This window comes from Solea solea, chromosome 18, assembly GCF_958295425.1.
Source record: "Solea solea chromosome 18, fSolSol10.1, whole genome shotgun sequence".
NCBI classification, from domain to species: Eukaryota; Metazoa; Chordata; class Actinopteri; order Pleuronectiformes; family Soleidae; genus Solea; species Solea solea.
The window spans coordinates 12,736,523-12,753,910 of NC_081151.1; the positions used below are offsets into that span (position 1 = coordinate 12,736,523).

At 40.4% G+C, this 17,388-nt stretch overlaps 1 protein-coding gene across 3 annotated transcripts; it reads left to right on the top strand.

The window, feature by feature from the left end:
* The first annotated feature begins 1,781 nt into the window (after positions 1-1,781).
* mocs1 (molybdenum cofactor synthesis 1) lies at positions 1,782-16,120 on the top strand. Of its 3 annotated transcripts, none has more exons than XM_058615545.1 (12): positions 1,782-2,048; positions 2,242-2,261; positions 4,158-4,249; positions 5,055-5,222; positions 7,995-8,159; positions 8,309-8,370; positions 11,095-11,206; positions 11,656-11,768; positions 11,968-12,078; positions 12,442-12,562; positions 12,646-12,693; positions 14,670-16,120. In XM_058615545.1, the coding sequence occupies exons 1-12, from the start codon at positions 1,839-1,841 to the stop codon at positions 15,692-15,694; spliced, it is 2,247 nt and encodes a 748-aa protein (XP_058471528.1). In that variant the 5' UTR covers positions 1,782-1,838; the 3' UTR covers positions 15,695-16,120. The 3 variants fall into 3 exon arrangements, with proteins under 3 accessions (XP_058471528.1, XP_058471529.1, XP_058471530.1); XM_058615546.1 differs by having other exon boundaries at positions 2,245-2,261; XM_058615547.1 differs by having other exon boundaries at positions 1,783-2,048; positions 12,646-12,708; positions 14,670-14,811.
* The last annotated feature ends 1,268 nt before the right edge of the window (positions 16,121-17,388 follow it).

Below are 17,388 nucleotides of genomic sequence, written 5' to 3' on the forward strand. Positions count from 1 at the left end.
TGAGAAAGATCTGGTTGGCCTTTCCAATGGCTCTATGGCTCCACCTGCTGTGATCTGTAGTTTCTTGAAAGCCTTTGAGATAAGAGAAAAGGTCTACCAGGCATTCAAACAAACATGTGGACCCACCACCGTTGAAATTCAATGATAATATAACCAAGTAATGTCTGATATCTTCTCCACTGCACACACAAAAAGCAAGCACAAGATGTTGTTCTGAAGGTAGTCAGGCAACTGTCCAGCCACATGATCCTTGTGGCTCAAAGCAGGAAGGTGAATGTGAGGGATATCCTTGCCCACCCACTGGGTCCACTGCAATGGGCACTGGCACTGATGGGACCACTTGCCAGAGAGCTTAAAAAGAATGGCTCTCCTATACAGAACGCAGTCCAACAAGTATACTATACCATCATTGACAAGACAAGCCTGGTCCAAAAATGAATAGCAACAATAAAAACTTTGCACAGATGACAGGATTAATGCTGGATCATGTCTACCATCTGAGATCTGAACAAGAAAAGTACAGGGGGGACATCAAGTCCAGTAGTGGACATAATCCTTGTGCCGTCCAAACTCAACAAGTTTCTGGTGAAAGAGAGGAAACTCCCACTATAGAGCTTTGGACAGTGACGTCACATAACCAAGGAAATGCCTCTGACACAGCCCCTGGCAGGAAACAACATGGTTCATCTCATAACTGTATACAGTAGATATTAGACAGCACAGAAATCAGGCAATATGTCGGAACGTTTGTCTCTTCACCAGTTGTTTTCATCTTCAAAGTGAAGATGGTGGTTGTGCCATGGGATGCCAAAATAGTCAGAGACAAGCTAATGGGAGAACATTTTGCAGATCCAAAGAGACAGTAGAAGTGAACTGCTGCTATGAAACATGTTCACAGTGATGGGAGCAAACACAAACTAAAGATTTTATAAATAAAGGACTCAGTAACAGACACAACATAGAAACTATTAACGGGGGGTGGGGGGCGTTTACATATCTGTTTCAAAGTCGCATCCGATTCCACCCACGTTGAGGATGTAATATAGTAATGGAAAACGAACTGCGTAGCGCTGTGCTATCTTGTGCTGGGACTTTACAGTGAAAAAGTGCCAATATATCTATCAGTCATTAAATGGTGCATCTAGGGTATGTAGACATGGTCAAGATGAGCTGCTCATGTTCAAATTGTGCATAAAAGTTAGTTTTTTTTTACAAACTGCTGATCTACTGGGATTTTCATGCACAACAATCTCCAGGGTTTACGCAGGATAGCCCAATAAAAGAGCAAATATCCAGTGAGTATTAGCTCTCTGAGAGAATGTGCCTTGCCAAAAAGGCCAAAGCTTAGAGGGGAATAGCCAGGCTGGCTTCAAATGATAGATCAGCAAAAGTAACTCAAATATTTATTCATTACAAACAAGATGTGTAGAAAATTATCTGTCAATGCCCAACATATGACACCTTGAAGCTATGGCGGCCACACCGGTTGCAAATCCTACCATTTTGTGTCCACTATGCCTAAAAAAGTGGCCGTTGAGTGTATGAGCTAGGAGTGGCGTTTTTTCTTTTTGTTGATAATTATTTGATGTATTATATTATACATTTATTGACGTATACGAACGAGGGAGTCGCGCTTTAATAGCCGTACAAAGTGTTTCTGCGTTGGCAAACACAGTCGTATGTCTCTCCCGACAAGACTACATTACCCAGCATGCACCAGCAAATGTGTACATTTAAACGATTGGCTGGCACAATCACGCCCCCCATGTCACTTCAGGTCCTGGGAGTCGCTGACAGATGTAGTGCATGTGAATTCTACGAGGGTGAGGGACAACACCATGGCCACTGTTGGCGTCGCCGTCTCCCGCTTCCTTGACAGGCACAACAGTTCTATTAATAATTTCGTAAAAGTCTTCGCAAGGCGCGGCAGCCCGGGCTCTCGGCGGCCGTATTCCAGTGCTACGCACAGGGAAAATGAAGATGAAGTCGGAGACTCGTCTCTAGCTGCTCCCAACTTTGTAGCATCTCTGAAAACCAGCTCGAGACAGGTAAACGGCGAGTCCACCGTCCTGTTCACATCTTTAACTTTGTGTGGCTGGCTAACTACATGCTAGATATTCGACTTGTTAGCTTGTGGCGTCATTTACAGGGTGAAGGCACATGTGTTGTCACATGTGGTGTACTTTGACCATCACATGACATTGATTTCACGCTGTGTTTGTCCTGTGTCTTTGTTTCTAGCAGAAGTTCAGAGAAGACGCATTACTTTAAACTCTGGTTTAATGCAGGAAGGCCCAGACAGGGTGATGTGTTTGAGTATAAGAAACAAACTAATGCTAGATATAAATATGCTCTCCGTCATATTAAGACCAACGAGAACACTATCAGAGCTGACTTGCTTGCCAGGAAGCTACAAAATAATAACCATGTAGACTTTTGGAATGCAATTAAAGTGATGAATAATCATAAAACTTCTTTGCCATATGACATTGAAGGTGTCTGTGGCTCAGATAACATTGCAAAGTTATGGTGCAAGCATTATTCCAAGCTCTTTAACTGTGTTAAGAGTAACGTTGCTGCTGTTAATATTGTTGATTTGGACTCTCATGTCACAGTAAGACCTGGTGAGGTATCAGATGCCATTAAGATGCTTGATAACAACAAAGCATGTGGTACAGATGGTATTGCTGCAGAACATCTCAAGCATGCCAGTTACAGGCTCTCCCCATTGTTAGCCCTGTGCTTCACTGGCCTCCTGGTGCATGGAGTTCTTCCGGATTCCATCCTGTCTGTCTTACTGGTCCCTGTTCTTAAGGAGAAGGCTGGAAGGCTAAACAGCATCGACAATTACAGGCCTATTGCCCTTGCCAGTATACTGTCTAAGGTGCTGGAAAGGATCATTTTAAATAGGATAGAAATGTATGTATTAACTACTGACAATCAATTTGGGTTCAAGAGAAAACATAGTACTGACCTATGCATTTTTGCATTAAAAGAGATAGTTGCTAAGTACCAAAGTCAAAACTCCTCTGTGTTTCTTTGTTTTATTGACGCCTCTAAGGCATTCGATAGGATTAATCATGCCAAATTATTTGTTAAATTGCTTGAGAGAAATGTTCCTAAACATATTGTTAGAGTTCTCATATACTGGTATGCTCAGCAAACATTTCAGGTCAAGTGGGATGATGCTGTCTCTGCTCCTTTTCATGTGAGTAATGGGGTCCGGCAAGGAGGCATTTTATCTCCCTTTCTTTTTAATGTTTATATTGATGATTTGTCAAAACAATTGAATGAATGTAAAACAGGCTGTATTGTGGGAAACCAAGTTGTCAACCATCTCATGTATGCTGATGACCTTGTTGTACTCTGTCCATATACTGCAGGATTACAACAAATGCTAAGAATATGTACACAATATGGCAGAGAATTTGACATTAACTATAATGCTAAAAAAAGTAAGGCCATGGTAGTGAGATCTAGGGAGGACAGGAAATCGTCCTTTCCTACTTTTTATCTCTCTGATGGCTCCTTAGAAATGACGAAGGAACTAAAATATCTTGGCCATGTCTTTTCTGATGATCTCAGAGATGACAGTGACATCCGTCGTCAGTGCTGTAAAATATATGCACAGGCCAATATGCTGTTAAGAAAATTTTCTGTGTGTTCTGTTGATGTCAAATGTGCTCTGTTCAGGGCCTATGTCACCCCCCTGTATACAGCTCATCTCTGGTCTTCCTACAGAGTGAAAAGTATGCAGAGGCTAAAAGTGGCCTATAATGACGCCATGAGGTTGTTGCTACGTGTTCCTAGGTGGCACAGTGCCAGCCAGTTATTTGTATCTTCTAATGTACCAACTTGTCCGGCATTGTTGCGTAAGCTGATGTTCAATTTCATGTGTCGTTTGGACCTATCTGATAACTGTGTTATCAAGGCCTTAACCTGCCCCATAATGGGATATCGGCTCACATCCAGGCTTCGCAAGCACTGGCACAATAATTTGCACCGTTTCTTTTAAACTAACAGTGACAAATTACTGTATTTTATATTAATTGTTTGGCTGTTTGTCTACTTGGTTTTGTCTTGTATGTTAAGTGTGTATGTGTATGAGAGTGGACCACTTTTTCGAGTCCATAATAAAGATTATTATTATTATTATTATTACTGCCCTTTTCAGCGTTCTTGACCGATAACTTCGGCCGGAGACACAACTACCTGCGCATCTCCCTGACAGAGAAGTGCAACCTGCGCTGTGAGTACATGTTCTGACTAAATAAATAAAGCTCTTGTATGTGTCATTAGCTATTAAGTATTACGAAAAAATGAATGGAATGGAAACACCGTTTAGGATTCAGACGAACCAGTTGGTTCTGCCTATAATAAGGCAGAACCAGTTTTGTTTTCAAGCCTTGAAAAATATTTGATGTGTTAATGTTTTTGTGGCTGTTTTCTTTTTGCCTATAAAATCCTAGCACTGCATATGATGGCAAAAGGAAAAACAACTCTTTGTCAGCCATCAATCTTAAAAGATAATACAGAAAAAACCCTGATTAAATAACACACCATTGTGTAAATAAATATCAGTGTTGAATGTAATGTAACTCAACTTAGCTTACATTTGTTAATAGGAGCAATCATTCATAAACCTGAAAGACTAGTACTCAACTCTGTAAAGTTACAAACTACACCATTCAAAGTTACAGTTTGGACTTGAAGCAACATTACTACATGCCGGCTAATATACAGTCAAGTACGCTTGAATACAATGGTATAATGCCATGTGCAAACTGCACAGATGTGAGCTCATTTGACCAAATACAAAGAATCACTTCATGTAGAAAATTATCAACAGTTTCATAGTCAGGATTATCCGGAAAATAGAAATTCACCTCAGTCAACCTTTTCTGAGTGCCTTTTATTGTTTATTGTGTGCTATAAAATCCTGACCCCTTGTTGCATCCCTCCCTCAGCAGATCATTCATACCTCTGTGTATTCGCCAATTTACAGTAGGATCAATGTATATGTTGAGTGGCTATTTCTTTTTCCTCATTTTTAGGTCAGTACTGTATGCCAGAGGAGGGGGTGAGGCTTACACCACGGGCCCAACTGCTGACCACTTCAGAATTACTGACTCTGGCTCGTCTCTTCGTCCAGGAGGGAGTGGACAAAATCCGCCTCACTGGAGGAGAACCCCTCATCAGACCTGACGTGGTTGATGTCATCGGTGAGACTCAAATAAAAAGTTGTTTAGGACTGTTTGTTTTTTGCTCATATCTCATCTGATGTCCTTTGTGATTTCAGTATGCCGCTAGGCTTCACAATCACCTATGTAGAAACATGGATAGGACTACTATTCCTGTGATTGTTTATTAATAAGTTTTGGTTCATTGCCTAAGCTGTTAAACATATGATATGTATTAAGTGGATGTAGTGACAAATACTCTATTACCAAAATCTGAAAATTTATTTAAAAGGGTGGGAATTTGGTCAACTGACATTCACTCCCAGATCAGATGACATTAGCTTTGTTTACATGAGCAAAATCTTTTCACTTTTGATTAGAATTGACAATTCCACGTTTTACATGGAAGCAGAAAAAGAAGCTTCACTTTCGCTTCTGTAGTAAACAAATGCTACATTTGTCTGCTCATCCCCTCGCTGTCCACTATCTTTCTCATTGTCCTCCTCTTCTGTTTGCCAGATTTTTGTTATGTTAATGTTCATTATTCATAATGGAAATACATCAGTATCAAAACGGCTACAGCTATTGCTCCCGATCAGCATTGTTGGGAATACAAGACCTGTGTGAACATGCTAATTTATTCTTTGTCAAGATACAACACTGGCAAGGTAGCTAGCTGAGGGAGCTTTTCTTTATTCAAGGCTAAGAGGAGAATTCAACTGCTATGTCATTGCATTTTTGACCAATCACTGCAACTTTTCCCTAATGTTGATCAATCACTGGAGCCAAATCAACATGACAGAGGTATTTACAGTGGAGGAGAAACCCCTCACTGTTTTTGTAAGTTCACCCACTGACAAACAAATTAACGGTCTATACTTTTAATTGTAGGTTTATTTTAACAGGGAGAGACAGAATATCAACATGCATATCAAAATCATGATTATTGTATCATTCATCAATTATCAGTCTTTCTCAATTGGTGGGTCAGGACCAAAAAAAGGGAGTGACAGCACTGGACAATACAGTTTACACTGGGATACGATGTGTTCAGCTTCTCCACTTTGCTCTGCACAGACACAGTGAGCCTTAGGACTCCAAGGATTTAACTGGGAGGCTTCTCCTCTTTGCAAAAATCCAGTTCATGTCTTTACAGGAGTACTAGATACTGAATGCAGAGCAACAACAACCCTGGAGCATCAGACACATAACACATTTTTCTGGAAGGACTGAATTAGTATCCAAAGGTTGAAGATGTATTTCCATTATGATCAGGAGAGGAAGAGAACTGGGTCCCACTGCATGCTTTTGTTTTAAGACGCTTGAAAATTCATTTTACACGGCAACTACATTAGATTGGTCTAAGACTTATTATAACACATTGCACCATTGTGTAAGTTCACTGCCTGATGCGTCGATTAAGTGTAGCAGCCACAGCTGAAAGGAATGCAGTGTGACCATCGGCTGATGTCTTTACAGAGAGGAAAATAGGTCCCATAATAAATCTGCAATTGTGACCATTATCTGACTGATTGTCATTATCATGTCACGTGAGTGGAAGTGGAAACAATGTGCTGACTTTTAATTAGGGATGCACCGATATGAATATTTCCGCCCATACCGATATCCGATATTAATATTGCTGCTATGGCCGATAACCGATATCTACCGATATCGATATATGTTTAAAAAAAAAAAAGGTTTCTGAGATGATAAAAGTTTGTACAGACTGAAAATCATGCAAGCTGAATTTTTGAATGTCTTCCTTTATAAATAACAAGGTTACAGGGCGACCATAAGACACAAGTAAAGGTTTTTAGAATCCTTTAGCACTTGTAGCAAGTGTGTAACTAAATTAAAGTACAGTTTAACTCCCTCAAAGCACTAAACTCCTGTGAGAAAGTTTGGATCATAAATTACAAACATGAACATAAATAAAAATAATACCCTGCCAAAGTTACTGTAACCGAGATAAGGGCATCTATACTGGGTACATAAATAAAATCAACAACCCTTCCTCCCGGCAACAACAACCGTGCCACTTCCCTTAACAATAAAACTACACAACAGATATGAGAAACAATACCTGACAAGCTCTACTAAGAGCTGCCATAATAAAAAAAAAAATATGTAACATTACTTTATCAAATTTGCCAGTATTCATGGCAACCAGATATTTATTAAATTGCAAAACATTGGAAAAGTAGCGCAGACTTGGCAGGTTGTTGCGGGGTTCAATATACTCTATCAGCCGTCGGAACTTGATCGTTATTGCCCTGGCCAATGTCTTTCTTTGTTCGATTACCTGCTGTATTGGGCTCCCAGCTGCGCTGCTTTCTTTTTTGTCTACCGCCTAACGTTACTAGCGTTAGCTTCCTGCCGTTGTTTGTATACTTCTGGGTGGCGGTTTGTACTCAGTTTTACTCATTGGACCGATGCCGATATGTTAAAAAATGGCGAACATCGGCCGATACCAATATTAATGCCGATATTTCGTGCATCCCTACTTTTAATGTCCTTCAGTTGTTGTATTTCTTGATGATAAGGAAAGATGATGGACGGAAAGTCATCCTCTGTAGTAACACTGTAGGTGTGTGCCACACTGTATGTGTGAGTAGCACGTTTGTATCATGTAATGTCTTGTTGTATCAGATTATTATATTATTATATTTTATTGCAGTATTCCAAGGTAAATTGCATTTAAACATGTGACCCAGACATAATCCTGTTAGAACTAGCTTGTATGGATCAATCATTTAATCCATTTATAATAAAATATCTTGTTGGTCTTGGTCTTGTGTTTTTCTTCTACAGCTGAACTGAAGAAGCTGGAGGGCCTGAAAACCATTGCAGTAACAACCAATGGCATGAACTTGGCCAGGCTCCTGCCTAAGCTGAAAACTGCTGGAGTTGACCTTATTAATATCAGCCTGGATTCACTGGTTCCTGCAAAATTTGAGTTTATTGTCAGACGAAAGGGTAGGGGATTCAATTTGACTTTTGAATATTTTACATATGTTTTTTACATATATATGTGTATATATATATATATGTGTGTGTGTGTGTATATATATATATATATACACATACATATATTTTTTTTCTCTTTTTTTTTTTTTAATCCCTAGGGTTCCATAAAGTCATGGAGGGCATCGATAAGGCCATTGAAATGGGCTTCAACCCTGTCAAGGTATCTCGTTCACTTTACTTAAAAATCTTGACGATGTTCGACTCTCAAGATCCTCTTGTGCTTTTTCTTTGTTTGTATGATATTTTCCTGATATATTTTCAACATGGAAGATCAAATATGGGATGAATATTGTGATGACTAAACTGCAATTGGAAATAGATGCCAGAGAAAAGAAGACATAGAGTAGCTCGATGCTCTACAATGTACGCAACATTTTATTAAAATGTTAGCATTGTAACTTATTATTATATCCATAATCAATTAATGTGTTGATTATTTCCTCAGTTAATCAAGTACTTGTTTAGTCCATAAAATGTCAAGAATGTGGACCTACACCTCTATGTGATGATCTCAATTGTCTTGTTTTGTACAGAAACCAAAATGATCCAGTTTGGTTTGTGGTTTTGTTAATGATTTCTTTGTTATATGGAGCATAGAAAACCAAAGAATATTCACATTTGAGAAGCTGAAAAATCTGAAAACGTTTAAATGATTAAAGAGAATGCACATTATCAGAATTTTACGGCACAAAGACACTGAATGACTTTAGACCCGTTGCTCTTACCTCCTTGGTAATGAAGTCTTTTGAGAGGATTGTGAAAGACGAGCTCATGAACACTGTTCAGGCAAACTTGGACCCTCTCCAGTTTGCGTACCGGGCAGGGAGGGGGGTCGATGATGCAATAATCACTCTTATTAATATGATTGTGGCGCATTTAGAAGAGGCCAAAAGCTTTGTTCGTCTGCTTTTTATTGATTTTACATCTGCCTTTAACTGTATCCAGCCCCATATTTTAGCCGAGCGTCTCTTAAATTATAATATCGACAGGAGTCTTATTTACTGGCTGATGGATTTTTTAACTGTCAGATCACAACGGGTCAGGGCCAATGGCGTTCTGTCTGATGTTCTCTTCTCCTCCACCGGCTCTCCTCAGGGATGCGTCCTCTCCCCTCTCTTATTCGTCCTATACACGAATGCATGCCGGAGCTCACACGAGAAACGCCACATTGTAAAGTTCGCTGATGATTCAGTGATCGTGTCCCTCCTCAGCCATGATGACCCGGTGCCCGGCCCTGTAGTGGAGGATTTTATCCAGTGGTGTAAATCGTCTTTTCTCACCATCAATGTCTCAAAAACGAAGGAAATGACGATTGATTTTAGGAAGTCCCGCCCAGCCACTGTCCCCCTGTCGATCAACGACCAAGCTGTAGAATCTGTCCAGCAGTATAAATATTTGGGGACAGTAATTGATGACAGGCTGTCCTTTGAGCATCAGATTGATGCAGTGTGTAAAAAGGCCAACCAGCGCATGTACTTTCTCCGCAAGCTCAGGAACATAAACATGGACTCTAAATTCATGGAAATGTTTTATTCTTGTTTTATCGAATCTGTCCTGACTTTTGCTTTTATTTGCTGGTTTGGGTCAATTAACCTGAAGAACCGCAACAGACTTCAGGGCATAGTCAGAGTGTGCAGTAAAATTGTTGGTGCTCCACTGAAAGACATTTCCTTGCTGTACAAAACTAGGGCCCTGAATAAAGCCAGACTCGTCCTGACCGACCCTAGCCATCCCTTGGCACCTGAATTTAAACTGCTCCCATCCAGACGCAGATTTCATGTGCCAAGATGCAGGACCAACAGATTTAAAAATACCTGGGTTCCAGTGGCCATTGGCCTTCTTAACAATTGACAGCACTGTGGTCACTTTAAATCCTGTTTCTTCCAGGATGGCATGGTTGCACTTTATTGGTTGTTTTATCTATTTTATTAACTATTGTTAATTGTTGTCCTGTGTATGTATTTATTGCTATTTCTATTATTAGCGTATGTTGTGTCACTGTTGTACTTAGTTTTTACTGTTGTCTTATGCTGCTGGCTGCACTACAAATTGCCCTCCGGGGACAATAAAGATCTCTTGACTTGACTTGACTTGAGAATAGTTAACGATTAATTTAGTAATCGATTCACCGAATATTCGATGCAGCCGTAACTGTAAGGATCATTGACAAAACCCAGTGCAAAGTCCATTAGCCCAAGCCCATGTTTTTGTTTGTATTACTACAGTGAGAACACACTGTCTGTGAACTTCCCCCTGTAAAGAGGGGAATAAGTACTAAAAAGGGGATAAAGTACTAAAAAGAGGATAGTTTGAGGTGGAAGAAAACTTGTGTAAGAAGTAGCTTGAGTCATGGAGGTTAGCTCTCACTGAGAACTTGGCAACACTGAGCAACATGAGGAAATACAGAAATTCGCTTCTTACCATTTGCGGTATGTCATTGTTAAGATAGCTATTCCTTGCGCCAAATTACATAGAGAAAATCAGCAATTTTACATCACAGCACACAGGAGTTCATAGAGCCTCTGCTGCCTACATCTGTTCAAAAGTGTTATTAGCACTTGCGCCACACCACATGCATTTAAAGCACAGTTTGTGAAACAAAGAACCTCCCTTCTAAAACACCACTATGCTTACCAACAAATCAAGCAATTCTAGTGGATCAATGTGACCGTCAGGGTCCTAAACATGATCTGACCAAGTGACATCTTTTAAACGTAATAGACCAAAGGCTTGGAAAACTATGGGATAATTTAAATACTGCAATTAAATATTAATGTTTATGTTTCAAGCTAGATAGTCATTTTGATTCTGTTGATTCAAGGAAGTGGTGTAAATTGAGGCTGGCATCCTGAAAGCTTTATTGTTGTTGTGTTGCCCTCTGTAGGTAAATTGTGTGGTCATGCGAGGCCTTAATGAGGACGAGTTGATAGACTTTGTGGCCCTGACAGAAAACAAGCCTTTGGAGGTGCGTTTCATTGAATACATGCCCTTTGATGGTGAGTGCTCACTTCCTTGAGTGTTTTTTTTACACATTAACTCAAAAGGATGTATTCTTATTTCTATTACTGCATTATTTTCACATATCATTTGTTTATGCTTCACAAAAAATGTTAACAGTTTCTGGGATACTAACCAAAACACATCCCCAGAAAGCTCTCAGATTAAACATGGCTGTCAGCACAAACAAGTCTATACCTGATGAAATCTATGCTATCATACACATTTTTTCCCATGTCTTGCTTTAAGACAGCCTTCTCCAAATGGTTTTGTTGCTTTGTAATCTTCTCTCTCACCACACCAAAGTCCATCGAAAGAAATCTGCGATTTTACTTCACATCACACAAGTTTATTGTTGGTTGGTGAATTATTAGAATATGATGTAACTTGTGATAAGTTGATATGTTACAATACGTATGACCCCCACTGTTTCCTCCACTCTCTGCAGGCAACAAGTGGAATTTTAAGAAGATGGTTAGTTACCAGGAGATGCTGGACCGCATCAAGCAGCAGTGGCCTAAGTTGGAAATGCTTCAAACTGGACACACAGACACTGCTAAGGTCAGCTCCCAGTATTACTAGCACTGATGTTGGCACCTTTCTTGTCTTGCTGTGGTGCATTATTTAGAATTTCTCAGAGGAATATTGCATTGATGGTGGAAACTTTTACTTCTTTATGTCGCATTTGTTTTGAATATTCATTCAGACTCCACTGCACATAAGTGATAATTATAGGTCATGTTTCTCTGTGTTGCAACAGGCGTTCAAAGTGCAAGGCTTCAAAGGCCAGGTGGGATTCATCACCTCCATATCTGACCATTTCTGTGGCTCCTGCAACCGCTTGCGCATCACTGCAGATGGCAACCTCAAGGTGAAGCTATAGCACTGCTTACTGCTTACTGTAAACCCCTTACTTACACTTAACATAAATCACATATTGTCAAAGATGCGGGCTGTATTTGTCAACTTTATACAAGCAGAATATTTGTTGTATAGATGGAGCATTTCTGAAATGGCTAGGTGGTAAATGTATCGGCACAAATGTGTTTAAATGCTTGGTAGTTTAAAAGATGTAAAAACAACTGTATCGGTCTGATATCGCTATCAGTAGATTAGATGCACAAGGTTGTGATATTGGCTTCGGTTTTGAGCCATCCCAAGTTCCTGGGTTTTTCTGGCTCTGGCAGTCAGCATGGAATGTTTAACTCATATACCCCTGCTTGTCATGCCTCAGGTTTGTTTATTTGACAACTCTGAAGTGTCTCTCAGAGACCTCTTACGCTCTGGGGCATCAGAAGAGGAGCTATTACAAATCATTGGAGCAGCTGTTGGCAGAAAGAAGAAACAACATGCAGGTAGATTTAAGTTGTTTCACTCACGCATCATTTGTGGGTGTTTTTCTCTCACGGTCCTGAGCAATTCTGTTTATCTGTTTTAGGCATACTCAATCTCTCTCAGATGAAGAACAGGCCCATGATCCTCATTGGTGGGTGACAGAACTGTATGTACTCATACTCATACTTTGTTCATTCAATGCTCATGTCTTATTTTGTAGTGCTTTTTTTTAACTTCTTGTTGCCGCTGACCTTTGACCACAGGTGCCTCCACACCATCTTATGAAGAAGTAGTTGCCACTAAGTGTCTCCATGGTCACCATGGCTAAAGATCAATGCGAAGAGTAGTTGAGTTCTATGTAGATAATGTTACTTTCAGAAGTTGTCTGACAGGACAGTACAGGAGTCTTTCAGTCATGGGTATATAATGTAAGCCAGGAGCTAACTGTGGGGCTATCCACATGGAAACGAGTCTAGGCGAATCCACTACAGGGCTCCAGAGTGCGACCAAAAATTTTAAGAGTGCACCTAAGGATTTTTCGAGGTCGCACCGGTGCATCTAAAAAATATAAATGTACTTTGCAAGCACATCATCTCTCTGTGTTCTCCTGTGACTCAACTGACAATCATGGTAGATAATTATCTTGGTCTAAACCAATAAGAGACAGAGTTTGGGCGGAACTTTGCCTTAGATTGGCTGTGGTCACTGCTCTCCGTTGTGTGTATTTAAAATTTGCGAGCGGCAAAACATAAAAAAAAAAATACGAGCGGCGCAGCGACCTGAGCGCCACGGCAGCGGAAGGGAAAAGAGACAAAACGAGGCTAAATGAAGAGGGGCAGAAGTATTGAAAGTTTTTTCACTAAACAATCTAAGCCGACAACCAACCCTACTGCCATTCCCTCGGTTCCTGCTGAGATGCCAAGCCCCGGTCCTTCGGCGGCATCAGACGCGGAACCAGAGGAGACAACCGAGTCAGAGAAAGAGCCCGGCCCTGAGACTCAGAGTAAGAAGCTGAAAACGTATTCTTTCAGGCAGGACTGGTTGAAACAGTTTCCCTGGTTACGGTACGATAAAGTACGTAATATAATGCACTGTGTATACTGTCATGAGTGCGGTCAGAGTATGGCCGGTAATAGTGCATTTGTAAGCGGGTCAACAACGTTTCGTATCGAAACTTTAAAAAAACACAGCATGTCCAAAAAACACACTACATGCCGGGACCGGTGTGTGGAGAAAGTTGCCCCTCTCCCAGCTGCATTTCAGCGGCAGGCAGCAGCAATCAGGTCCTCTGAGGAATCAGAAATGTTTGATCAGAAATCTTTGATCGAAATAGTCAATTTCAGTTCAGTGTAGCACTTTAAGCACAAGCACTGTTTTATTTGGGAATGTTTTATTGTGCTTAATGTTTTATTTTGCAATTTCAGCTCAGTGAAACACTTCAAACACCTTATTTTTCTTATGTCAATGTCCCTCAAATAAAGACAAGGATTTCTCAATATCTTAATCTTGTTTGGAAATCATTCACGTTATATTAAAGTTATGGAGCCAGAAAGGTCTCCTTATGGCGTTAAAATTCGAGTGCACCTAAATTTTGTGCCAGTGCACCTAAAAAAAAAAGTAAGGCGCACTAGTGCAACCAATTCAAAAAGTTAGTCTGGAGCCCTGCACTAATTTTATTGTATCTGCGTTTTATCCAAACTGTAATGCTATTTTTCGAAATCAGGTTCTAGAGAGGGAAAATCTCAAAATGCCTCTCTTATGGTGTCATAATCCCACCTCTCTTGCGCTTGCTTTTGCTGTTGCTGATCTTCATCGTCGACTTCTTGTGTTTGGAGGACATTTATTTTCTTTCCTTAGTCGTCCTGACTTTCTTCATTCTGTCTGTTTCAGTCATTGTATACATTGTAATTTATACTTATTAGAATAAAGCTTTATTTAAAAAAAAGTTTGTACACAGCACTCATGCCGTATGCGCATGCTACATGTCTTCTTCTCCAGCAGTTGTACAGCGCCACATACAGGCCTGGCATATGTACTACAGCGTTTAGAGTAATTTTTCCCTTGGAAGTATTTTTCCTGTACTTATTTTCAAATGACTGTTTAACCATGTTGTTCTTATTCCAACAGAGCCTCCATCTGCTCTTTCAGCAGCTCCTCACACAGCTTTTTCAGACAGCAGAAGAGTCCTGAAACAAGAGGAGGTTTTGTGCCTTTCAGATTGCACCATTTTGACACCAATTACATATTTTTACCGCTCTAGAACTGCAGTGAGCGGGGCCACCCATCAAGGATTGCACATCTGCAAAGAAAGACCTAATGCAACAGACAATCCACACTTTGTAGCACCAGCTGCTGGTTGCAGTTTGAACAGTTGTCATTTAAACACTTCAAGCTTCAACACGCACAAAAATGTCATGAGCAAAATGAATGGAAAAGACTGTCTCAGGTGCGCACAAGCCAGGAAACCTAATGCTTTGAAAAGCCTCTTGCATAGGACCCAAGGAATTCCCATGTTTTGCCCAATAATGGAACCTAAAATATATCTTAATCAACACAATGTTATAAGAATGTGCCATAATCAGTATTCCACCCAAAATCCCACTGGAAAAGAATCTTTGAGTGATCAGACGAAGTCGGACACAAGTGTGGCCAACACCCACCTGCCTGAAATTACTGAAGTCCAGCTGACGCATACAGATGCTCAAGGAAGAGCCACCATGGTGGATGTTGGAGGGAAAGTTCCCTCATGTAGAACAGCCACAGCTCACGCCACTGTCTTGTTGGGTTCCACTGCTTTTCGGCTACTTCGGGATAACCAGCTGGCAAAGGGTGACGCCTTAACTGTTGCCCAGTTGGCCGGGATCATGGCTGCCAAGCAGACCTCGACCCTCATCCCGCTCTGCCACCCACTCCCCTTAAACCATGTCTCCATTACCTTTGACCTGGAAGAGCTGCAGGACGCTGCGTTCATCACCGCAACATGTAGCACTACGAGCAGAACGGGAGTTGAGATGGAGGCTTTGACAGCCGTTTCTGTGGCAGCACTAACCCTATATGACATGTGCAAGGCTGTGAGCCATGACATCGTCATTAAGGATGTCAAGCTCATGAGTAAGATAGGCGGAAAGAGGGACTTTCACCGTCACCCTTGACCACATGTGTGTGGAACAGGAAAACAAAAAAGACCTGGTATTAGAATCTGTCTTCAGTGAACTGATCACATGTGGAAAACATTTAAATTCAGATCCAAACACAGCCAGTGCGTCCTCCAAGATGATCTGAGCACTTGAACCCAGTCTGTCCTGACACATTGACACGTCTGTACAGTCTCAATCGTGTAAAGCAACATTTTGTTCTCATAAACAGACGCGGGATCAGGGTGTGAACATAATCAGTAGGGATGAGTTGATATGATACTCCATATCTGTATGGGTTCCATACAATAGCAACATGTTGTAGAAAGATTTCATGTGACGTGAGTGAAGGCCGTATGTTTGCCATGCAGTGAGAGCATTGTTTTTAAAATAGTTATAAAAACAACAACAATAATAATAATAATAATTATAGCTCGGGGGGTGTCAACAATTGTGAAGTTGTCTAAAAGACAAAAAACACTGAATCGGACTGGTAATAGTATCGGTAGATACTAATGATTGTGATATTGGCCTCGTATGGTATTGAGCCATTTTTAACACTCACTTGTGATTGGATCACTCAGAACAGATTTGTAAACCAGGTCTGAATGGTCTTAAAAGTGAATCTCTCAATCTCAATGATCACCCGCATACCACGTACCTCTGCCTGTAGCTTACTGATGGTAACATTACAAGAACCAATTTAATTACTTGATCTCCCTCTTTTTTTCTTCTTTTTTAAACATACAAGCAACATGAAGTGATGTATCTATTGGATTTAGCTGGTTTACTTATCCAGAATATCAGCTGTAATAGAAAATAGTTAGAAACATAATTATGCAAATAGCTTGCTCTTGTCATGATTATATTGTGAATTATCTTCATAGTCACCTTTAAAACTATGAAGCACTATGAAAACAATTCAAATCTTACATAAGAATGTGTAATGCACAACAGTTAGTGTACGTATGAAGAGGCTGTAGATGAAATGCAGTCAGACTGGTGTGTGTCTTTTTGTCTCAAGAAGGCAACCAAGCCTCCCTAGAAGGTTTTCAGTGAAGGACATAGTTCATTCTGGACAGCACACATAGACAACCAGTCACCCTCACATCCACAACCAGAGTCTCCAAAGTTATTCATCTACACGTCTGAATTGTGGGAGGAAGCAGGAGTAGCTGCAGAAAAGACTCAACACTATGCCGAATGTGTTTAACCTAGAGTTGTCTACATGAAATATGTAGATGATTAATGCACATAGAGGTACAAAAACAGCCAAGTCATGAAAGAAGGTGAGTTAAGGGCCAGTGTCCAAGCTGCTTTTCTTATGTCTGACATGTAGCATACACACAGATTTGCACAGCTATTCTTGGAATTCTGCGTTGACTTCTATTCATTTGGACTGCTTTTACAAAGCATCATCCGTAATCTTAACCATAACATAGTTAATGTCTATCCTTAACATTGACTTAACCTCAATTCAAATCTTGAATTTAACCATTTCCCCAGTTCTGCCTCATCCTAACAAGGTCAGTGTTGAAAAGGTACTAAAGAGGTAACAAACATACGCACACAAACCTGTGTGCGAAACAATTTTTCCAGGCATATTTGAAAATAAAAATGCCAGTAGGATTAATTTGGTTCAACTTCTAATTGCAAGTGAATAGTTCAGAACACTTCAGAGTCCAGATCTTAACTCCATGGAGAATTCTTGA